Source organism: Aethalodelphis obliquidens, unplaced genomic scaffold, assembly GCF_003676395.1.
Source record: "Aethalodelphis obliquidens isolate GAN/ISIS:26980383/991018 unplaced genomic scaffold, ASM367639v1 scaffold2, whole genome shotgun sequence".
NCBI classification, from domain to species: Eukaryota; Metazoa; Chordata; class Mammalia; order Artiodactyla; family Delphinidae; genus Aethalodelphis; species Aethalodelphis obliquidens.
In genome coordinates this window covers 86,513,572-86,539,324 of record NW_020837946.1, presented here as the reverse complement: position 1 = coordinate 86,539,324, position 25,753 = coordinate 86,513,572, and the positions used below count along the sequence as shown (strand labels likewise).

The 25,753-nt window shown below is 35.2% G+C and overlaps 1 protein-coding gene across 2 annotated transcripts in view; it reads left to right on the top strand.

Moving 5' to 3' along the window:
• Positions 1–25,753, top strand: part of KYNU (kynureninase) — a 90,260-nt gene that overhangs the window by 44,487 nt on the left and 20,020 nt on the right. For both annotated transcript variants that reach the window (XM_027131927.1, XM_027131921.1), the window contains 2 exons: positions 12,309–12,407; positions 13,218–13,291. In XM_027131927.1, coding sequence (XP_026987728.1) covers positions 12,309–12,407; positions 13,218–13,291 — 173 coding nt within the window. The remainder of the gene's footprint in view (positions 1–12,308; positions 12,408–13,217; positions 13,292–25,753) is intronic.

Genomic DNA, 25,753 nt, shown 5'->3' with positions numbered 1-25,753 from the left:
AGAGAGAGAGAGAGAGAGAGAGAGAGAGAGAGAGAGAGAGAGAGAGAACAGAGACAGAGACAGACAGAAACAGAGACAGAGACAGAGAGAGAGAAGAGAAAAATGACCTAAAGTTTAGATGGAATGTCCCATTAACTATACATCATTTACTCTGGGAATAGTGAAGGATTATTCTGTTTAGAAATATAAAGTAAACTATCCTGGTTATCCAAGCAGGAGCCTGGAGTCTCTAAGTCAAAATATGTTGGTAAGGATCAGTGCCCAAGAATCTAAAAATTTTGAGCTGTCTCTAAGAAGTTTGCATCAGATGTTTTAATTTAAGCTTTTCATTAAATGGACCATGTGAGAAAGACTGAGTAGTTCTCAACAGAAGAGAAATTTGCACTCAAGATGTTTTAGAATTACAGATTTGAGAAAAGCAAGACTCTCAGTTGTCAATCAGGATTGTTGCTTTGGCAACCACTCTCATCAAAGCCATGGTGGACAATTATTTCTCCAGATCTAGCCTCGTCTAAACCCAGGGTCCCCCAAGTGAAATATTATATTTATGGGTTTTTTTTAGATGATATGCATTTTATAAAATACTTAAGTTGTCTTAGACCCAGGCTAAAACCCATATTTTTCATGCCACTTGACCAACAAAAGGCTGATTTAAGTCTTTGTTAAGCTGAAAAACGAAAGTGTTACAACATGAAATGTACACACCCGTTTTAATTTATTCACTAATCACCATAAGAATGGAAAGGAAAAAGTGTGTCTCATGGCAATCAAGGTAGGTGGAATTTCAGAAGACCCCAGAAAAAAAAATCCCCAATAAAATGTGAGAGATTTCTCTTAATGTCCTTCTTCATGATCCCCTTCTTTAAGAAATGTTTTATTAAATTAATTTATTTTTGGTTGCGTTGGGTCTTCGTTGCTGTGTGCGGGCTTTCTCTAGTTGCGGCGAGTGGGGGCTACTCTTCATTGTGGTGCACGGGCTTCTTACTGCGGCGGCTTCTCTTGTTGTGGAGCACGGGCTCTAGGTACACGGGCTTCAGTAGTTGTGGCTCGTGGGCTGTAGAGCGCAGGCTCAGTAGCCGTGGCGCACGGGCTTAGTTGCTCCGCGGCATGTGGGATCTTCCCAGACCAGGGCTCAAACCCGTGTCCCCTGCATTAACAGGCGGATTCTTAACCACTGTGCCACCAGGGACTTCCCCCCTTCTTTAATCAGTTAAATTGTTTATGCAAACAAGATTAGGGATATCAAAGTTTAGTTCAGTTGAAGAGACAATGTTCACTTTCCTAGCAAATTAAGTAAGGTGGTAAACAAAGAAGATAACTATCACATTGTCTATAAAAAGTAGCTTTAAGGGAAGAAATTTAAGAGTGATATCTTCAGAAACTATCCCATAAGCTTCTTTGCAAGATTATCAAGTTCAGTATGTAAGTAAAACTTAATAATATAAGCAAATTTGGTTGAGAAATTGACCATTTAGATTGGCATAGTAATCACTAGTAAAATATCTTATGGAAGAGTGTACTTTCATTTCCCATCTAAATGGGGCTCTCTTTGATATACAGTATCATTCTCATGTGATGGATAAATTAAATAGTTGCTTTAACGCCGCTTTATAACAAGACAGGTAGATAAAAGTAGATATGTAAAGGTTAAAAGTCACCACCCATCCAAAAAGTAACTGCCCATTGTTGGGAAGGTTGTGATTAGGCCCATGTATCCCATATTTGATCCCTTGCTTCATGTCTTTCCCAAATTATGACCATCATTCTTCTACCATTTGTAGAATAGAGTCAAAATCACTTCAGGGCTTCCCTGGTGGCGCAGTGGTTGAGAGTCCGCCTGCCGATGCAGGGGACACGGGTTCGTGCCCCGGTCCGGGAAGATCCCACATGCCGCGGAGCGGCTGGGCCCGTGAGCCATGGCCGCTGAGCCTGCGCGTCCAGAGCCTGTGCTCCTCAACGGGAGAGGCCACATCAGTGAGAGGCCCGCGTACCGCAAAAAAGAAACAAAAAACACTTCAGTCTTTTATGATTATGCATATACCTAAGTTATCAGATCGTATTTTCCTCTGCTCTCCTTCACATACTAATAGTTAAACTAAACCAAATGTGTTGAATGTTTTCTGTCCAGATGTCATACTTTCAGTCTCCAGGCCTTTTTTCTTAGCTTTCCCTCCTCCTAGAATTCCCACATATGAAGATTCTGTTCCTCCAGCTTAGCTCAACCACTACCTGCTTCACAGGTTATGATCTGTCCTAGGGAATTGCTTTGTTTAACCCTCTTTGTATATGCAAACATCGTACATTAAACATTTTTTTAATCACATGCCAATAATGACAGATCAAGAGATTTCATATAAAAACTCCTAGTTTCAAATTACAGGTTTGGCAACACTAGACCATCTTTCTTGTACGATAACAAGTGGCAAGCCTGAATCATAGCTCTGCCCATTGGATGGGACTTCGGTTCTTCAACACAACTCCCACGTCTACCTACTGACCTCAGCACTGAAGCAGAATGACAGCTGGTGTATATATTTCTGCTTACATTGCAGCATTCTTACCAAAAACGGTAAAGTGGAGTATTTCTTATAGGTCCAACTCATATATTTCTTGACTAACTCCTGTAGAAACATGAGGGGGTGATCCTTCACCTTCATCATAAAATTTTTCTTGCTCCTCTGTGTCAGGCTAAATCTGTCTTCCTGCTGTATTTCCATAGCATGAGAGAAAATGTATTATTGGTCCTCTTTTGCAGTATCTTGTAATTATTTCTATGCCTATCTTAACTATGAAATTTAGGAAGCTTTTGTCAATAGTGTGTTCAATGACTGATTGAGGGTGGACCCTACAAACTTCACAGGCTTATACTAGTGCTTTACACATACATAGTCATTTATCATTAAGTGCATACCTGTTTGGCCAGTGAATGGATAAATGTGTGTTATCAGCAAGAATGGATTAGGCTGATTTTATGGATCACACATTGCATAAAAGACATAACTATGCTCCCATTTAATTAGAATCAGAAAATTCTGAAGAATTACTTATAATGGTCAATTGCTCTAAAAATCAAAATACTTGTAAAATTTGAGTTCTTTTTCAAACTCCATTTCTACTCTTTGACACACTTAGGGCATGCAGACTGCTCCATTAAGTTATTAAATATTAAATGAACTAAATTAAGCTTGAAAAATTACCTTGAGCTATTTTTCCCATCTTGAGTATCTGAAATAAATCAAACAAACTATATTTTGTGTGAGATCCTTGCCAGCTGGAGAAAGACTCCAGAAGAGAAGAGTGTTACTTGATTTGTTTTATTTTTCTTCTTTGGTTTTGTACTTACTTCTGACCATAAACAGAGGAGACAATTGCTGTTTATTCCTGGTAAAAGAAATAGCTGAAATTTACTCTTGAAAGCACACTCTATTAGATAGTAAGACATTTCTACCTGTAAATTACACAACACTTTAGGGTCTCAAGGTTTTTTTTTTTTTTTGCTTTTCCTCTCTCTCAAATCCTTTACTCTTTCTCCCCATGTAGCTGTTAGCTCTTAGCTCTGTCTCAAACCTTCTTAACTGATACCTCCCTCCTTAAATTTCATTAGCAAAATGCTCCTAACACTTCCCACTTTCTACTTCTCATCTCTGGATTTGCCAGTCTCATCAATATTTACTTTTAAAAAGCCAGGCTAAAAGGATGAATCTAGTTTCTGCAATAGTGCTTTGTAAAAATGTGAATAATACTAGGTGCTGATGATGACCTACTGTGCTTCAGGCACTTGGCATGTAGTATTTACAATATTCTCAGCTACCCTAATAGGGAGCTTTTCCCATGGCTCAGTTGAGGAAACTGAGTCCAAGAGAAGTTAAGCAGTTGCTCAAGCTGACTTAGCCAGCCAGTAAAGGTTAGACTTGGAGTCTGGCGCCGATACCATACCTCTCTTTCCACTATATTTTCTCCTTTTATATTTGTAACCTGATTGTGTCAGGGCAAAGAGGTCTCAACATTTGGAAAGTCAAAGAAAATACATATAGCCCTCTTTCTTGGTTATTTTTCTCCATGGGAGCCTGAAACCTTTGTCTTTATGGTTGATATAACTGTCTCTTCAGTTTAGAGAATATTGAAAACCACAATTTTTACTTTGCCCCTAGATGTCAAGTATAAGAAACAGAATTATTGCTGAATAAGATTCTATTCAGTGCCAGCATTCAATAGTGGCCCAACTCGGAACCTCTAACCCACTCTTCCCAACCGCTCTTTTTAAGAGATGCCCCAAGACACTCGTGGGTCTCCTTCTGATGGTTCTCTTAGGTAGTTCTATTGGCAATAGCTCCCACCAATGATTGCCCCATTGTCATTCCTGTTAGCAGCTCTTCAGGGCCTTTAGATGTATTTGCAGGTGCCCTCCCTCTAATTAAGAGCTTACAAACTCCTATATGACTGGGAAGCTAATCTACATGACAATAGGGAGAATTTCAACAGGAAGTCCACTGAACCTTCTAATGGTAGCTGAGTTGCAGAGTATTCTCAAGAAATTTCATTGTTTCACAGGTATATTGACCCCTCACTTAATATCAGTTTCCAGGATTTAAGAGGGGGAGAGAGAGAGAGAGACAGAGAGAGCGAGGGAGACAGAGACAGAATAGATTAAGAAAAACCCCACTGTGTCTGCCTTTAAAGAATCATATGGGACATAAAGACATATATATAGAAAACTGCTTTAGACTGTATTAATGCCCGACAAGGGTAAAAACAAATCCATGAAAATGTCTTAGAAAATCAATCCAGTCTAATACCACAAAAAACAGAGTTTTATATGCTCCAATTCATTTTACCTTACGATTGGGTCAAAACCACATATTGCAAATTCAAGAGGAAGTCAGGAAGTGTGGGGAAAATTTCCCACTCAAGTTCGGAAGCTATCATTTTCCTCCAGGCATCTGTTCACAGAACTAGGGGACATAGCTATTAGGACATAGCTAGTATTCCAGACTCTGGTTGCCAGTGTTCCCCATGGGCTACGTGGCCTGCTGTGTAAGTTCCACAGCTAAAACACTTCTGGAATTTAAACAAAGGGCACCTTGAGTTATACATTAATTTCAAAAAACATTCAGGTTCCATTTCCTGTGACATAAACAGAGCCCAGAAAGGCCTCCAAAAATGCACTAGGTTGGCCATCTTCAGCACCTGAGTAGAGTTCTACCACCCCATTCAGGACTCCAAGGTTTCCATCCAAAGACAAGCTCCTTAGTTTTCCTGTGTCCATCATCTTCTTCCCAAATTTCCACCCCGTCACTTTACTTTTCCAACAGGATACTTCCTTCATATTTTCTTTTGGGTAACTATAAGTTACTATACTTTCTGAAAATATGGAAGTATGGCTTGATATAAGTGGGTAATAAAATCCTAATACTGTATTAGTCTAATTTGCACAGGTTGACAAATAAATGAATATTTCAGAATTGATTCTACTTTCACTTTTTCGCTTACCCTTGAATCCAAACCAGAGTTTTTAAGTCACCGAGTGAAAGCATTCATTCTGATTTCATTTTGATTTCAAGTTAAAGGTACTCGTTTTTAATTTAATTAATTCCCTGATATCTATGCACAACCTTTGTCATGAAAGACTCTTTCTTGATTCAAAACTCTCTCTTATTCGATATCTTATCTTTTTCCAAATTAAGCTCTCTGGAAACCGAGAAGTATAGTCATGGCTCCCCAAATCCCTAGCAATAGCCCACATGAGAGGCACAGAACAATGTTCACTTTATCAGGGCTTGTTGTCTCTGCTGTATACACATTTTGGCATAAATACCATCAATCAATAGCTCTAGGACAATGGGGGAGCTTTCTTACTCAAATTATCATGTAGACTAAGGGTTATTTGTGATACCATCCTTCTCTGCACACTTGCATTTTAAAATAATATTTTGATAGAAGATACTTTTGAAATTATTAGACCTTAACCTTGGAGTAATTCATCATATGTCTCGGGTAGAATCTTGTCTACCCTCCCAATTTTTCCTCTTTCTGTTCGTGTTTGCTGCTGAACTTAATATGAACATTTAGAATTATCAAGTCACTAGCTTCCTGGATGGAATACTGTGTGTATTTTTTTTCTCCTGCAGTACATATGCTGATTACTTATGTTTTTCTGGTATCATATATTATCTATAAGAGTCTCAGGACTAAAATAACTTTGAGTAGCATTCAGGTTCTGCCTTACAGAAAATTTTAAGTTTTGGTTCTGGTTGCCAAGCTACTTGATTTCTAAAATATTCCCTGCAGTTCCACTTGGAAGATTGTGTTTTATCCCTTTTAACTTGTGAAAGTTCATTCTCATTTTGTATTGCTTTATGTTTTAATAGTGAGGAACAGTTACTCCCATAAAACTATTGATATAAATAAGTGAAGGCTTAACATAGTATTTCAAAAAACAGTAGACAGCTGTATTAAATAATTTAGGGAAGGAAACTGTAATACAAATTACATATTGACTTTAAGTGCAGAGTAAACACAGTATTAAGAAATAATGCATAGTTCCTGCTTATAACCAGAGTTGGATGAAAAGAAAAAAAAAAAGTGAGAAGGATATTTGAAGACCACAATAAATTTTAGGATGAAAGGAAAGACTTTCACAATAAAAATTCACTCTGAAATGATATACTATGTTTACAGAGATGGTAGAGAGATCTCTTACAGAGATCTTTACTAGATATTACTTTTTTTTCTTTTAACTTAGCATCTGTGGATTTTTTTGAATCATAGCACTTGAATGAATTTTACAAATTTTAGTGCTTCAAGACTATGTCAATAAACCCTACCACCTTTCATGTGCTTCTTGTTCATTTTCACCCTCCCCAATACAAGTCAACAACACCTCCCTAACTGTGAGCTTCCTTGGGAAATCCCAGAATCAAAGCTAACTAGCCAACCTGTTGTTATTAATCCACCATTTGTCCATATCATCTATGTAGAGTTGAACAACCACACACACATACACACACACTCCTATCATTTTTAAAAATTTTTGTTCACTGTCCTCAAATTTTCCCATCAGTTTTTCTATTTAAGGTAATATTGTTCAAATTTATAGCAATGTACTTCTTCAGTTGTTTCCTGTGACTTTAGATCAAAACAGGAGTGATATTTAGAATACATAAAGATCTCTTTAGTATGGTGTGGAAACTGTAGTTCCCATAAACAGCCACGAGAGAAGTCACACTCCTATTACTAGTATCCAATTACTAGCCTTGAAGGGACTTGTAGGCCCCTGTAATTTACCCACCATGATGCTAATGCCACTGCCAAGGGCATCCACTGAAGTCTGGACATGCACCCAGCTGGTATGTATGAATGACCACAGGCTGTGTGACAGGCATCTCTTGTAGGTACCTCCTAAGTAACCTGGGCGCTTACTCAACTGGCTCAAAGACAAAGGCTACTTACCTATCTTAAGTATTTTATTATTTTAACAATTATTTGAACACACAAATGCATACAAGCTGACTTTCAGTTCTGTGTATAGCTACAAATATATAATTAACCCTTTTCCCACCAAACTTGCTACTTATTGATGGTCTTCATAATTTATAGGATTTTTTTTTTTTTGGTGAAGAAAGAACAAACTAATAATATCTGTCTAAAGCCAATCTGTTATAGAATAAATCAATAAAGTTATCAGGACTTTAATGCTACAAGGGATAAAATTAAACTGTACTATTCCATATTTCATTTTAATTAATAAACAAATAATAAACTAAATTTGAGAGACAGTGATCTAGTTCTTTACCTGGAAATCTCAGCACAGACCCTGTGTATTATTCCACTGGTTAGAAAAATTTTTAGTATTGTGCTAGTAAAGATGGCAAAGACAAAAAGTCATGATATTCCTTGTTTTATTGAAAGGGATTTTAAATATATTTTAAACTACTTTTGACTGTCCAAGAAACTTCATTTTAAAATATGCCAAGCCTGAATAAATGGTTTATGCAATAAAATTGAAACAGAAATAAAGGATATCAAATAATATTTTAACATTTAGCTTCAGTTTACAGAATATTTATTGACAATTGTATGACTTTGTTTTTTTACTTATTTATTCAACAATTGAATTATTTGAGTTCATATTATATAAAAATAGAAGACAGTTTAAGATTGGAAAATTGCTACAAGAGATTTATGCAACCAGGGCTGTAAGATGAGAGAAGCAAGAGGGTTTGGCAAAGGTATCTTCCTATGGAAGTTATCTTGTGATCAAAATTTGAGCTACCCAGGCAAATGAGGAGGGAAAGAATACCCCAGAGACAGAGAACAGTTTATGCGAATAAATGAAAGTACGTGTAGGGCACCCGGGACAGGAAAGCTGGAAAGAACCAGATCATAAAGGTCTTTAAAAGCCATACCAAGGAAAATGAGTTACATTCTCAAGTTAATGGGGAGATCTTTGAAGGGACACAGGAAGTCTTATAACCAAATGTATGATTTAGAAAGTTCATTGGAAGAAGGCAGGCTGGAAGTAGTCCGAATGGTTAGAAGACTACTGCCATAGTTTGGGGACTGACTGTAAAGCCAGGTGACACGGTGGCTGAACACCGCTGCTGTCCTTGTATCAATGAGAGTCTGAGCAATTGTGGGTAATTTTAATAAAAATCTGTTGAAAAATATTTGATTTCTATTTTTAAAATTACATAAAGTATGCACTCAAGGGTGAGGTCTGTTTTCACACATTCATATTGTTTTACCTACTCTTATTCGTAAAATAATGAAAATGTTAACTGCGTGGCTATACAGAGGTTTTGGAGAACTATTAGTTTTTTCTTTATTTTTAAGATGCTGCCATCTAGTGAAACTTTTGTAAAATTACTTTGTGATGATCTCATGCAAGTTTGTATCTTACGGTCATTTCCTAAAAACAGTCACATTTTAATAATTTATGTTCTCTGCCACCCACCCATGGGGAAAGAATTGTACATGCATTAAAACATACTGTAGGAGCCACAAGTGATTATTTTACATCGTGCCACAGATGTGACCACAGAACTTTTAATAACAGGATACTGTAGGTGAAGTTTCATGGTTTCTTCATTGTGCCATTCTTTATAAATAATTGATAATAAAATAAAAGTGCTGCCTTTTTATTCCTTGAGTTTTCTAAGAAAAGCTGTGTTGTAAAAACTTGTCTAAGAGAAGTTAAGTTGTAAAAATTTCTTCATAAAAAAAAGCACTTTAATTGGATGTGTTGGTGAGAAAAAAGAGAATTTTAAATTCAGAACTTTTTTCCCCAAAATTTAATTTCAATATTAAAAGTGTATCTTAAAATACAAACTAATTGCACATATGTATGTCTCTGTATATATATCTATTGAACCTAGTCTGCAAACCTCAGTTTTGATGACCTCTAAATCTTGATGGAGATTAACTGTATTTCTTTTCTATTGCTTCAAAAATTTGTGTTAGCATGAAGCATCTGTCATATTTTTATGACATGTATTGCTCATTTTTTGTGTTTTAGAAACAAAATACCTGTAAGAACTTTTTCTTTTATGATGTTCTAGTTCTGGCCACATTACAGTAAGGTTTCTAACTGACTCCCCAATATATTGAGTTTCTCTATGGAAACCAATGCTATAGGGCAGGGGTCAGCAAATCTTTTCTGTAATGGGCAAAATAGCAAATGTTTCAGACTTTTTCGTTCATATGGTCTCTGTTGCAGTGATTCATTTGTGCTTGCAAAAGCAGCCATAGACAATATCTAAACAAATGAGATTGTTGTGCTCAAATACAACTTTATTCATTAAGAACCAGGTCATGAAAAAAAAAGAAGAAAAAAAAAAAAAGAACAGGTCATGGTTTGCATCCCTCTGTTCTGGGGAAAGTACCTGTAATAGCAGTTTGGGGTTATTTATTCTTAAGAGGTGTTAGAACAATCTAAAATTGGTACCTCTGCAATTATTTACTTCAAAAACTTCAATCCATAGATGTGTTTCTTCGAAGTTGCAGGAAGTCTACAACTTTTAATAATGTAATTATTATGTTTGCTCTTAGTAAGCTAACAACAGAAGAACTCAGAGGTAAGACACGTTTGCAAAGTGAACTATCACCCCCATTTAACTATCAGCTTTTTAAAAAAAATTCATGTCATTAATTGAGACAGAATAGAGTCAGATAGTAAGAGACTGTTAGGGTCTCAAGTCAATGTACAGGAAGAACACAGTATAGAGTCAAAAACAGCATCATTTTTATGGGTCACCTTTGTGTCAACTGATCTAGACAGGACTTAGTTGCACGGATCCTGCTAATCTCAGCTGAGGTCACTCATGCATCTCTGGCCAACTAAGAGAATGTGGGAGAGTAGAATCCAGGCTGAGCCCAGGGGAGGATGACTCTGATCCACAATTTTTTCATCTTCCATCTGGGCCAGTAGGTTAGCCGAAGCAAGTCCTTCTCATATAGGTGGCAGAGGGCAAGAGAGAGCAAGCCTCATCACTCAAGTGATTAGGACATTCTCTTTGTATTATATGTGCTGATGTCCCTTTGCTCAAAACAAGTCACCTGACTGATCCCAGTGGCGGAGAATTGCACACTGTTCTCAGTGAAGGAACTGAAAAGTTACGTGGCAAGGGACATGGATACAGGAAGGGACGTAGAATCGGAACCACTAAGGCAATTTACTACAGCATGCATAGACTTGATCAAATTAAATGACATGATGTGGGGTTAAGTGATAAACTGAAAATTTTATTAACTCCTTCAGGTTAACAGGATATACTAAAGCAGCAGTTCTCAAACTTTTTAGTAATACAAACCTTTTATATTCTTAAAAATCACTGATCACCTCAAAGAGGTTTTAATATTGTTTATATCTACCTATCTATATTTACTGTATTTCTAATTAAAACAGAATTTTAAAATACATTTACTTATTTATTTTAGGACAAAAGTGGCAAACCCATTACATATTGACATAAATAATATATTGTTAGGGAAGCAAAACTGTAGTTTCTAAAAGAAACAATAAAAGGAATGTTTTATATTTGGCAGATATTTTATATAGATAGAGATCTTTACTGTTTGGCTTCATAGCAGGCAACTGGTTTTATATACCTTCTGCATTCAATCTCTTGATTTTTTTTTTTCCTTTGTGAACCACAGGAATGAAATTGGACCTTGTACAGATATATATTTAGAAAAAGCAAAAGTAGTTTAATAGCTTTTTCAGTTAATTGTGAATAATATTTGATACTACACCAGAATTTGGCAAGTGAGAACTTCTTGGGAGTTGTGGTATGAAATGTGAAACCAAATCACTGATCTTTCTATGCTTTGTTACATTAAAATCCATTGACTGATTTTTCATTTTGAATAGATCTTTTATCCATGCATGATATGTAACAATAAGCGTTGGTCATTTGGAAAATATTGGTTCATTATTATGCATATTTTACAAATATTGATATTTACATATTTCAGTATATGTTCTTTTAAAAATTATATATTACTTCTAAACTCATCAGAAATATCTTTAAATACTGGGAAATGGTCATATTCATAAAAGTGGATACAAGTTTTCCAAAATTCTACTTTATCTTGGTAACTACTTTTTTTCCTTGGCAACAAATCCTGTGAGTTATTTTCCTTAAATTGACAGACTCATTTAATTTTCCAAAATATGTCTGTCAAATACCTAAGTATGACCTACTATTGTTTGTATATAAGTTGCTCTTTCATGCAAAAACGGTTTTCCAGTAAGCTAAAGTGGCTAATTCAGCTTGCAACTCAAATAATTGCATAAGTGCATTACTTTGAGACAACTATCCTACTTCAGGATATGGTCAAATGTCTTATGCATAATTCCCACATTAAATCTTAAAAATAGGAAAATTAAGATATTGAGATTTAATATAAATGTATTAGTTTTATACTTTTATCAAGGAGATATATAAGTGAAATTAACTTTTTTATGCTGTAACTGAATGGCTTTGACACACAATGACAGTACAAGCTTCCACTATCTTGATTTGTGCTGAGGTGCCAGCAGTTTCACCCATCATTGCTTTTGCATTATCACTGCAAATGTCAACACAGTGAAGAAGGCAAAGAATGTCTTCTTCATGGTATGAAAATTGTTTTGACCTGAAAGGGTCTTGGGAATGCCCAGGATTTTGTGACTCACACTTTGTGGGTCACTGTACCAAAGGATGAACTATATTTATGGTACAGCAGTGTGTCAAAGGTTTTCTTAAGTATACTGTCTTTACTATTTCAAATCATTAAGTGAATTCAAAATTTATTATGTTCTTCCACAGGGTTGTCTGGTTGGCTTTGATCTGGCACATGCAGTTGGAAATGTTGAACTCCACTTACATGAGTGGGGAGTTGATTTTGCCTGCTGGTGCTCCTACAAGGTATCAACAAACTAGTTAATATATTTTTATTCTTTTATTCCATATTGACGTTAATCTAAATGTAAAACTGGATCAGTGGCCAATTTTAAGTATTTGAATTACTTACCTCCATTTCTTTCATTACTGTATTTTCTGACTCTAGTTAACTGTAGAGCACATGATAGAATAGTATAGGTTATTAAATTTTGCTATTTCCATCCTCTATAGAATACTATTCCTTCAATTCCCTGGCTGCTCTGTAAAAGTCAGGAGGTTCTGGAAAAAAAGCTCCACACTTAGAACTTAATTCAAATTGATCTGAGTTTTTTGTTGATATGTTGTGAAATTTCTACATAAGTAAAGATAATTCTTATGGAATCAACTTTGTACTGACATTTGAAGACAAGTTAATTGACAGGGAGCATGGATATAAAACCAATTTTATTTAAATTTAAGTGTTTTAAAAATATAATCTTTTATTATTATTTAAATAGTTTGTAACAAAATAATTGAAATGAATGAGCTCTGAAATGAGATAAATGTCACTGGAACTATTATCTACTAGTTGGGGCAAAATTTGGCTAAAAAAATAATAGCTATTTATTCTCGATTAATAATGCTATGTTTCATTTTTTTTTCTTTAAACAAGGTAACTCTAAATTCTGTTTTATTATAAAAGTTCAAATAGTCACACATTCTGATCTTGTCAAAAGTTGGTTTCATAACAAAAAAGTCAAATTATTACATTGTTTACTTTTGTCATACATATTTAGGTAAACCCATACAGTTTAATTTATTCTCAATTCAGTGTTTTTTTTTTTTTTAATCCAGTATTTAAATGCAGGAGCAGGAGGTCTTGCTGGTGCCTTTGTCCATGAAAAGCATGCCTATACAATTAAACCTGCGTGAGTACTATCTTTAGATTCTTCTTTGGTGATGAATAAATGAACTTGCATTAATAATATGCTAAATTTACATGAGCTCTTTAAGATGCTATCCAATAAGAATCTGGACTGATTATAATTATTTTACTACTCTATGAACAATGATATGCTTTATCGGAAATAAATGGTTTCCAAAGAGTTCTCTTGGTTGAACAAGAAATTTAATCACAAAAGAGAAGCTTCAAGGCTAAAAATGAGTCCCTGTAATCATGCAGAGCAGATGGTTTAATGCGAAGAGACTACTTAACTTTTTTTCAAAAATTAGACTTTAGAAAATTTCAGGTTTCTCACATTGATGAATAAATCAAAGGCAACTAGAGCTGTGCCTAATAGAGCTTCAAAGTGGTATGTGATTATTAAAATTACATCTACCTTTAAAGCTGGAAACTTATAAAATGGTCTTGTAAGGAGTATCTTCTGTCCTAAAAAATTTTATAATCCATGAAAACTGAAGAAGCTGAACACTGAACAACAGACTGACTACATAAAAAGAAATACTTTTCAATTTTTATATAGCACTCCATTTTTTTAGAGCAAGTATAAATGCAAATGTGATACACCAACAAATTTACACATTTTTATTTGACTGGGGAACTCTTAAGTGTTTCTATTTTTTTAATCTGGTATGGAGATAAAGAAATAATATCCTGTAAAAAAAATCCTTTCAAAGTTGTATCAGAGTGTAGGTGATGAGGAGACTGTCTAGACTCCTAATAGGTAATATAATAACATTTGATTAGTTTTCTGAATCTTCTCAGTCACTGGTTGAGTGGTATAATCGTTATAAGAATTGAAAGTGAATTAGTAATAAAGCTTGGAGCACCTCACATTTTTGAGATTCTGTGCATATAAATCTTACAAATTTAAGATGATTTTCTATAGCTCATTTAATTATGTCTAAAATTTCCACAAGATTTTAAAATTAAATAGAGCATTTTTTAGGCAAGTATTTTGTTAGGCAGACATCCTCCTTGAGTATATTGTCAGTACATTAGATTTCTCCCCTTGTCCCAAATCCTCTGAAAAGAATATAAAGCATATATTATATTATAGGAATACGATACATATTTTAAAAGGTCTCTTTTTCATTTTTAGCAAACCACATTGATAACATTTTACCTAGCATAAGTGTTTTCCATATAGACAGTATATAAGGTATTGCTTGCTTTTGCGTGAAGACTCACTACCTTGAGCATCTCCAACTCTCCACTTATTTAAATTGCAATAGAGGAATCAGCAAAGGGAAGCGAGGGTAAGTAATCTACACAAATTCTAGAGAATGCAAGTATTAGCAGTTTAACTGATTTTACAGCATCTCTATTGAACTTCAGATTTCTTTCACCGTTATTTGCCTTTCAAGGATGAGGAACTGGAGAGGGTGGAGGGGTTGTAGTGTGTTCGCATGTGCCTCATCTTGTAGAATCCCAACATTCTCTAGACCCAGTAAGCAATTGTTAAGTTTATGCTCCCAGGAGAAAGACCATGCAGACAGACCAGATTTACATTCCAGCTTGATCACTCACTTGCTGGTCCATAACCTGAAGAATGTCCTTGACTTCATAGTGTTCTAGCCTCTATATAAAGATAACATCAGCATTCACCTCATAGGCAATTACTGTGAGATTAAAATGGGATGATGCATGGAAAGCACTTAGCATAGCCACTGAAGCATGACAGGTGATCCATACATGTAGGCTAAGTATTTTGTTGCCTCAATGTGAAGCTGCATGTTAACTTGTAGAATTTTGCCTAGTAGAGACCATTTCTCTCAAGCAGGAAACATAGCCTTAAAGATTACAGCTTGTGACCTTTGGGACATTAAACCGTTTTGTACCTATTGCCAAGCTCAGACTGACCCTGTAAGTCTCTATTCCTTGAATTCTCTCTCGTACTGGCCTCACCATCTTAATTGGCTCCCTTGCTAATTAATGAGTTGATTGAGATCTTTATATGTGTTCATTTTATATTTGTATGAGAGCCATGCTTTTAACTTTTTTGAAAATTATACGTTATTAACTATTGTTGCATTTTAACTATCTGGCTTTGGAGACTGACGACTCAATTCAGTCTGACTCATGTAGCCCTTCTTACAGGAAAGCCTGTTTGTTGTTTCTTCGTTTGTCTGTTGTTAAAGCTTCTTTTTATGTGATATCAGAGGGACTAATTCCGATGGTAACTTCTACCCTATAGTGGAACGTAACTGCTGTTGATGTTGTAAACTTTGTCAAGTAAACTTTGTCGCTTAAAAAAGGGTGACATCTAGTGGCTAAACACATTATTTCAAATAAAGAGTACATATAACTTTTCCTGGTCCATTCATCCTTTTATCAAGTATTTTTTAAGTATATATATTTAAATCATTTTTTATTTTATATCATTTGACCCCATATTTATAGTGCAATGATTGTGTAGTCAAAGTCTTCGATAAAGAGGCAGGACAGGACGAAGGTGGAAGTTAGTGAGGGGCATTCTAGGTGCATGGTTCAACATAACGCGTAAATGTCTATCAAGGCTGAGAAGAAGGGCATTATGGGAGTGGTTGGCGGTTGGCCTACCTGCTATAGTGAGTGGATCCTGGAACATGTAATCCTGCATTCTAAAAGTTTAATATTCATTATATAATTTCAAAGTATCTTTTATATGATGTTCCCATTAGCAACTGGTAAATTATATCTGTACCAAGAAATTTCACTTCCTTCTTTTGTTTAAATAGGCATTTTGGCCATTGTTCAAACCTGATGATGACCTAAGACTTTTTCCAAGAAACTTTGCCAATAAAAAGAATGAGTAGAGGCCAGAGTCAGTCCATTGCATTAAGCATTGTAACTCAAGCTATCATTCTCAACTAGAATTTGACCTTTTCCTAGTTTATCATCACTTTTTCTCATTCCAGTGTCATATTCTAAATCTTGTCTGTAGCTAAGAATTATACAAAGTTAGAACTGGTTGTGAGTAAATGTTACCTGTGTCTTCTTCCTTCAAGGCTGACTTCAATTTAGTCTACACAGTTAATTATTGCTCTGAAATATGAAGGAAAATATTTTAATTATAAGAATTTGACAATCAGAAATGTATCACTTTAAAAAATATACTTCAAAATCTTGAATTTTTCTTTTTAACTTTATAAGTGTTGACCTTTCTGATAGACTTCAGATCAATATTTAACCTTTTGGTTTTAGGGGATTCAAGCATATCTGAGGACCATAAAAAGATTCTTCTGTGAGAACCTATAGACTGCAATTCAAGACACCACCACCCACCTCTTCTTTTTTTTTAGAGAGACTCTAGCATGAAAACAGGAGTGGATTATGTGAGCTATTAAGATTCCTTCTATGGCTTACTTTTTTACCCTGTCCAATGAAATAACACATACAAGAAAACTGCTGTTCCTCACTTTCCATGCTGGCATAAAAAACCTCCAAATGGTCTCATATATCTCTTGAAATGCTAGTTTCTCCTACAATTTTTTTTTTAAAGTTTTCTGAGTGGCCAAGAATGGGGCCAACTGATAATTTTTTTTAAATGCCGGAATTTCAAATCATGCCAACACATTTCCATAAACAGCTAGAAGTATTTGATTGAAGACTTTAAGTAGAGATAACATTTTCAAAGCTTTATTGAGAACTTGAGTCATCTCCTTTATTATAATAAGTCATTTGCAGGTTAAAAAGAACCAATAGAAGAGGCTGGCTGACATCAGTGCATGGTTAAGGCATATTTTAGAACTCAGAAATGTAGGTTATTATTATTATTAGGGAACTTAAAAAAAGAGGAACAATAAAAGAAAACAACATTGTTTCCTATAAAACAATATAGGGAAGTCTAAGAAAGGATAATAATAAGCATCAAGAAAATTTAGAAAAAAAGACTTAAAAAATTATAAGCATGTACCATGCTTGACCCAACTGTACAATTAATGTTATATGGAGAGAGCATCTAATGCACATTTGTTCTGGGGAGTGCTGACTTGAAATATTTGATTCTACATACTTCTCCAGGCGATACTGGAGAATACCATAGCCCAAAACTCATCTATAATTTAAATCTTGTTTTGGTTTCTGTGATTCTTTCTGACTTACTACTTATCACATCCTTGTCTACTACCTGCATAAGGTCTTGTTAAACGCTGAGAGAACAAGGAAGTGTAGGTGTGTGAATTCACAAGAATCCAAATGCTTGCAAATGGAACAGGCCAGTATCAATAGATTTTTCAGTGAGAGTTTTCACAGAATTTCTAGTTGATCTATGACCTAGACCTCCCAGGGCATCTATTCTACCTATTTAGCATGTTTCTGGAGTTAGATGTTCAGTATGAATTAACATGGATGACTTCTCAGCCACAACTTCCTGCCCTATCAGACAGCCATATCAAATGTACTTGGCCATCCCCTTTGTCCTTAATGTGTACCTCCCACAGCCCTAATCTTCTAGTGTACCACTTTCCCTTTCTTCTGCTCCAATGTATGTGATTATTCTTCTATATTTTATAAGGTTTTCTCTTTCACTTTTTCACTGATTCTCTCAATGCCTCAACCATTGGTCCTCTTGCCCAGGAGTTTCTCATCCACAGTCATTATGTCAACAACAGACATTTGTAGAAGACACCAATTTGCATTTCCAGCTTTACCACTTGCTTACTTTCTAGCCCTTACTTTCATCTGATTGCAAATTGCAAGAGTTCCTGATTACCAAAGCATTATTCCAGTCCCCAAAGATATATGACAATGTAGGGAAGCAAAAACTGTCATAGTAGGAAATTTTCACTAATGAACTACCCATTTATAAAATTAGCCTTTTCTAAACACCCTTTCCCAATTAGTATTAGCATTTATCTCTATGTTATCATAAAAAAGTTTAGACTCTTGCTGATTATAGAATGTTATAAGCATAACACAATAAAAACTTAACGCAAATGAATTGTAAAGTAACATTTTTCAAGAGATTCAGGATTTCATGATGCAAGTGATACTGAAGAACTGCTGAATCACAAAATCATGGACAATGAGAATATGTCAGAATCAGAACCATTAACAGATGAAGTAGAAGAAATTAGACACGGTACTTCAAAAGCAAACGACTAGAATATCAGGGATTAAAAGGAAATGATGAATGCTTCAAAAATTTTGTGGAAATGATCATCTTTATGCTCATGCTAAAAAAGTTAAATGTAATACAAAAAAGATTGTAGTTTGCTATCACATTTGTTAAAATACACACAAAAACCCCACAATTTATTATTCTTTTTAATAATTAGCATATTATAATTTTAATGTAAGTTTTGTCAAATTATATTTATTTTACAATTTAAAATTTTATTTTCAAGAGCATCTCAATCAAATCTTTTATTCTTTTTTCCTCCACTATTTACTTCAAAAAGTGTGGTTTACTGTTTTAAAATAGATGTATTTTAAATGGCCTTTTCCCAGTATTCCATTTGTAATCAAATAATGAGGACTTCCAATATATTCATACATCTTTCCAATCTTAGGAATTAAACATGATGAACCTTTCATTTTATCCTACTCCAAAACGAGTATCCTTTCTAAGGTGCTCACTGCTTTACCAAGTAAAGAGAATGTTCCTGAGTCAATTGAGGAGGCATGAGCAAATATAAACAACATAGATTTTTGTACAAGAAACTTTAATAGATAGAAATAAATATAGGATATTTCATATGATTTTTAAATCATACAATCTATTTGGAGAGATGCCATTTCAATAGCTGAATAAACAATTTAAATAACAGGTAACACAGGGATAGAATATGTGCCACAAGGCAATTTCTTAATAATTGCTGGGTGAATTTTCAGATATTGCCATAGGAACAGTGAAGGAATAGGTAACTTTAACTCAGAGCTGCTTTGGAAAAGCTTGAAGAAGTTGGTTCACCACCAACTTACAGATACAATTCCTCTGCAAAATGGAATGCTATGTTAACTGAGTAAATTTTCTCTCTGTTACTTTGAAAGCTGAAATTGTTGCCTATGAGGGAGATTTCACTTGATTAGTTTCATAAATTTAAGGAAGTATAAAGAAGAGTTACTTAAATGACATTTCTTTAAGGGATATGTCAGGTGATCTTTATCTTTTTATACTCTTTACTAGAATTTTTATGGAATCTGAGTTATTGACTTAACATTTAAAAGTCTGTCGATTATCATAAAATTGCTCTTTATCTCTATTCTACAATATTTTAGAAATTATAAACAGTGGTAAAATCAAGTATGCTTCATACACTTAGTTCCAGAGCCATGCTCACGAGTGGGTTATACCTATTGCAAATCCTAGTCCCCAAAGCCTCATTGTAAGGGATCCAAAAGAAGACAATTTGATTGAAGAAAACTCGTTTATGGATTCATGGCATATAACCTATACCTGTCTTCATTCAGAAACCATTTTAGATCAATAACTCTAAAAGGATCCCTCATCTTCTTGGCTTGACACTTTTTTACTGTGCATAATCATTTAGACAATTTTCCCGTGTGAATTTAAGCTGGGATCATAAAAATAACGTTTATGCACTGAGGCATGATCACAGTTAAAAATAATTTCAGTAAATAATCTGATTTTCTCAATTTAAGAGATAAAGGAATCCTGGCTCTTAAAAGAAAACCAAAATAGTAATCATCAGTATAAAAAGATACATTAAAGCCATTGTTGCTCGCAAATCACTATTCTCAGATAATGATGACATAAAGATTAATTTGAGAAAACTGAAGTCCTTTGAAACCTCACAATTTATTTTCTCTTTGAAAATTGCAGACTTGTGTCCCTGGAGATATATGAGGTCAGTGAACCTTTTAAACACAAAAAGTAAAACTTGTCAAAGAACTTCTGCTCTTGTTTTAATTACTTCAAGTTTTGTCCCTAAAGTAACCTTCAGAATCTGCAAGAGTTTTTAATATAAACTATGGAGAGCTACTGCTAAACTTTTATTTGTTCTTGTTGAGAAAACACATGTATCCATCTGACTTTTTATGACTGTCAAAACAGCCACGGTGAATGATACTGTTGTGCGAGGCAGCTTGGGAAACTGCTCATCACACACAGACCCACTGGGTCCTGGTGCTTCCAAGACTGAGCTGTGCCAACTTCACAGGTCACAGGAATACTTGGAATGCATTACTCAGAAGAGAGGTCTGAATTCCTATGATCCATTTTCTCTTTGGTCACTTGTTTTTAACTCTACCCCAGAGGAGAGGGTTTGATTGAGTGGGAGTTATCATTTTCTCTAGGATGGAGGTTTGTCCCCATCATGGTAACGTCCTGTAGAGATAGCTTGCCTTCATTCTCTTATAAATCCTTGCTCCAATCAGCTGTGGTCAGAGTCTCAGAAGATTTGGCACAGGCATGGAAACCTAGGCAGAAAATGCCCATTTGATTTTTTTTTTAAAGGGGGCCTGTGATCCTTGTGAGAATTCATCTTAGTATGTCCAATGTGATTGTTTGAAAAATTGACTAAATTAATTCTAAATGTTTAAGTACAAGGACATTGTCCTTTGAATTTTCCTCTACTTTCATAATCCACAACGCCCAAGAAAATATTTTTAAAATTTTGTTGTTGGATATATGGCTCTTTCTTTACTCTCAGCATAACAGACAAACCATCTTCTAGCATATGGAAGCATTTCTACTTTGCAAGGTATTCTGAAGTGGGTATGATTTGCAAAATACTGTCAAATTAAATATGCATTTCCATATGCTTCCACAAAGACCAAATATATCCATGAAAACCAGCTATATACAACTTCAAAAGTCCTTCATGAGTATTTTAATCAAGATTGCAAATAGTTCTTTCTAAAGTCCTAAATTCAGACATCTTCTTGATGCGTTTTGTGCTTTTAGCATCAATGTTACCACAGATTATAAACCAATATTTTATAGTAATAATACATTTCAATGAATCATATGCAGAAATTTTTTCTTAATGAAGCTTTCACACCAAGAAAATATTGATTTAGCTCTTGTAAGGACAGCATATTATTCTGAATCTTCAGGAAACAATTTTCATTAACCAAAACTTACAATAACAGGAAGTACTTTCTTATAACTATGCTTATCATACTGTTAGCTCACTGAACATATTTTAACAAGCCTCCTTTTGAGTAAGATTTGAAGATGTAATTGAATATGTAACAGAACCAAGTAAAGCACTCTATCTTAATGATATTTACATTATGATTGGGCAAATGAGTGGAGGAAAAGGAACTGAACCCCCATACATCCACAGCTCCTTTCCAAAGCAGTGTTAAATCAGCTGACTTAGAACAGACCAGAGCAATTGTGAATAGATGAATTTTTTTAGAAAATAGGAATTGATAAAGATCTTTACTAAGAGTGAGTTGGTAATATTTTACCTGTCTAATGTCATGGCCATATTGAGCCTTATAATGGTCATGCTTAGGGACTAGTTGCTGACATCAAGGGATGAATGCACAATTCACGGGCTGAAACATCCTGTTTTGTCAAGATTTTTGTTGTCACTAGCACCTTTGAATCTGCTTCTATCACTTAGCCGTAAGTTTACTTTTCCTTCAAATATGCTGTTCCCCAACTGCCTGGATTTAGGTTTTCCTTGCTCCTTCTCTCATTTTTAGTTGAGCTTTTGTTTTTTTGCCTTTTGTTATAGTTTATATCTGTTTTCTCGGATCCTTATTCCTATGCTGTAGCTCCACCTTTCCTATATGTGCCTGAACTACTGTTATTTTTGAATTTCAATATCTACTTGAACTTCAACAATTGTGTTCCTGTTTCCCAAGCCTTTCTTCTCACTCTGCATGGTAGTTTAGCAATATTAATGCCTCATTGTGAGAAATGGCCTAAAAACTTTCTGGGATACTTATGTACCCATGCAGCCATGCCCATATCCCACCCAACTGATATTACTTCCCTGAAGGCAGTGTTTTAGTATGCTCAAAGTCACCCTTGTTTGCATTTGGTCATACTATTAGATGGCTTGCTTAGAAAAGACTGTCAGTGGAGTCTTGAAGAAACACCTTAGCTGATTATAGATGAATAGAGCTTGGACTAACCAAAAAGAAAGAGGAAAAAAGTATACAATTGTTCATGAAAAGAAGTTAATATTGTCACTGAACATTGTGGAAGAATTTTGACTTATAATCTTTTAAGGCACAGCTGCATAATGTCCTTGTACCACATTTACATTCATTAAAGAAATATTTATGGAGCATCTACTATATTCCAGGCATTTTTTTTAAGTGTCTGGGATATATGGACAAATAAAGCAAAGATTCCTCCCCTTATAGAGCTTACATTCCAGTAAAGAAAGATAGATTATACACATAATAAAGAGCAAATTGTATGATATGTTTGAAGTTGATAAGTCCTATAGACAATTGGAAAAACAAGACATTAAAAGGAGGTATAAGAATACTCTGTGGGGCTTCTCTGGTGGCGCAGTCGTTAAGAATCTGCCTGCCAATGCAGGGGACACGGGTTTTTGCCCTGGTCCGGGAAGATCCCACATGCCGCACAGCAACTGAGTCCATGAGCCATAACTACTGAGCCTGCGCTCTAGAGCTCTCAAGCCACAACTACTGAGCCCACGTGCCACAACTACTGAAGCCTGCATGCCTAGAGCCCGTGCTCCACAACAGGAGAGGCCACCGCGAAGAGAAGCCCGTGTACCACAACAAAGAGTAGCCCCCGCTCAATGCAACTAGAGAAAGCCCACGCACGGAAATGAAGACCCAACGCAGACAAAAGAAAAAAAGAAAAAGAATACTCTGGAATCCTTGGCATTGCACAGTATTAAAAAGGCATTCAGGAAAGCTCACCATTGGGAAAATATGATGTGGATGAAGAGGTGAATGAGGTGGAGACTGGACCAAATAATTATTTGGTGAAGAGGGCTCCAGGCAGTGGGAGTATTTTATCAAAAGCTCAAAGACAAGAGTGTGTTGAGAAAGCCAGCATGGCTGGAATAGAATGAATAAGCCGGAGATGAGTGAGACAAAGTGCAGAAAGTGCAGGCCCTTATAAGGCAATGTAAAGACTTGGGATACATTGCCCATTTTGCTGAAAAGTGACATGACAGCAAATTTAAAATGATAATTCTGGTGGCTTTCTTGGGAATAGGTTGTAGGAGGGTAAGGGTAGACTTTGGGAGACCTGCTGGGGAACCATTAAGCAATGCAGACAAGAGGTGACAACAATTCAAAGCAGGGGAGCAGCAAAGGAGGTGATGAGAAGTTGTAGGCTTCTAGATTTATTACAAAAGATAGGTGGCAGCACTCTGAAGGAGGTCAGAAACAGAAATGTGGATGTCAATTAAGTGATGTTTGCAATCACACAGAAGTGAGCCACTCACTTTCTAAAATATAGTAATGGCAAGAGGGATAAAGAAAACAGGACAGAGTTAAAAGTTATTAGGAAATTAGAGGACATAGAGAAAAGTTTGGCTAGAGGGACAAGAATGAGGGGAGAATCAGACTGATGTCTGTCCAAATGATACTAAAATACTCAAATGTCATACAGTTATTTCAACTATCAACTAAAAAAATATTTCTTGAGCATCTACTACAGGCAAAGCAGTATGCAAACCCTGGGGATACAGACAAGAATAAGCCTGTTTTCTTGGGATTTATCATTCTGTGTGACAGGGAAAAGGAAGAGAGACGTTGGAGAAAGCCTCCTAACTCTTAGTCAGACTGAAAGGGAACAGGCAGTGGTGGGGTGTTCCAGGCAGGATCATCGAGGTCCTTGTGTTTCAAGTTAAGGAGTTTTGATTTTTATCTTAAAAACAAAGGGGTGCCATTGACTGCTCATATGGAACAAGACTGCAAATTCAAGTCTCATCACCTCTCCAGGTATTGGTTTGATTATGGGAAAAATAAATAGTTAGGCCGGGGCATCTTTAAGATTCCCTTCCAGTTTTCAAACTCTCTGATTCTTCAGTAATAAACATGAAGCTTTCGAATAAGGTAAACTGCTGATAGGGATAACTCAGAAATTAAAACCAATTCAATGGAAATCTGTGCATCATCGGTTATATTGAGTTTGATGACCCTCTTCCCTTCTGTTTTTTTTGTAATAGGTGGATACAGTAATGCCCAGTAAGTTCAGACAAATTTACAACAAACTTTACTGTAACTTTCTCATCTTTTTCATTTTCTCAAGTATGAAAGAGTACCATGTTCACATTTCCTAAGTTCAGCTACCAAATTTTTTATTATGAAAATTAAGACTATATAAAAGCTATTTGAATGAATAAATTTCTCATTACATCCTCAATAAAACAACCTTTGTGGAACTTTTGATTCTGTGAAACCTGATTATTTGATGAGGATTTTAAGTAATATACTTTCACTTGAGGTTCGGTTATAGAGGACATTAGGATATGAGATAACAGACAAACTTATTCACAATTGCTATTACAGATTTTGTTTAAAAATAAACAATTATGCTGTACCCCAAATGTTCCATTTTTTTTGTAATGCTATAACAGTTTTGTTGATTCAACACATTTTCTGAAACCATGAAAGCAGTAAGACAATTGTATTTAGTTCTAAGTTGTGCCCGAGAGAGAGAGAGAGAGAGAGAGAGAGAGAGAGAGAGAGAGAGAGAGAGGGAGAGAGAAATAAGAGAAGAGGGGTGGGGAGCGGAGGGAAGAAGAAAGGAAAGAGGAAGAGGGAAAAGAAGAGGAAAAGGAAAAGAAAAAAAAAAAAGAAACTTACTCCCAGTCAGGTTTATATCCCTAAGCACAGACTTAAATTATTAAATGTGTGGTGATAAATTGCCAAATTAAAGGACATCATGAAAGCAGTTTTTAATGCAAATGTACTTCCTTAGAAAAGATTGTGATCTATTTCTTTATATGTGGGATTTTGCTCCAATGAATAATTGCACTTTTAACATAAGCTAAGAAAACCGGGATAAGTTGTTTTGTTTAGTTTTGGTGAGGTATGGGGTGAGGAGAGGTAAGGAGTTTGCAGAATAAGTTAAATTAATTCAGTGCATGAAATATTTAGGGATTCATACTGGAGATTCTGCCATTAAAGTCTTGCTAAGGAGATCAAGGAGCATTTTGATATTTCATTTCATAACTCTTAGCATCCAAAATCATATTGATTGGATCCCTAGTGGCTTCCTCTTACTGAATCTGAATATCATGGCTCAAAGATGCCTTTATTGTAAGTGATGCTTTCCATTTGATAATACTTATTTGAAACTCCTTTTAGGAAATTTATGATGTTCAAGAACAAAAAGCATATTAAAATCTTTACTTTTTATTATTTATTGGATCTCTCCCAACACCTTCTCTCAAAATTCTGTTAACATCCTCATTTTAAGTAAATTTACTCATTGCTTGATTTTTAATTTTTGATGGCAAAAGATTCAAATTTCTATCCTAGTATGATGAGATTGCATCTTAATTGTTATTGTTCATATTCAATTTGTAGA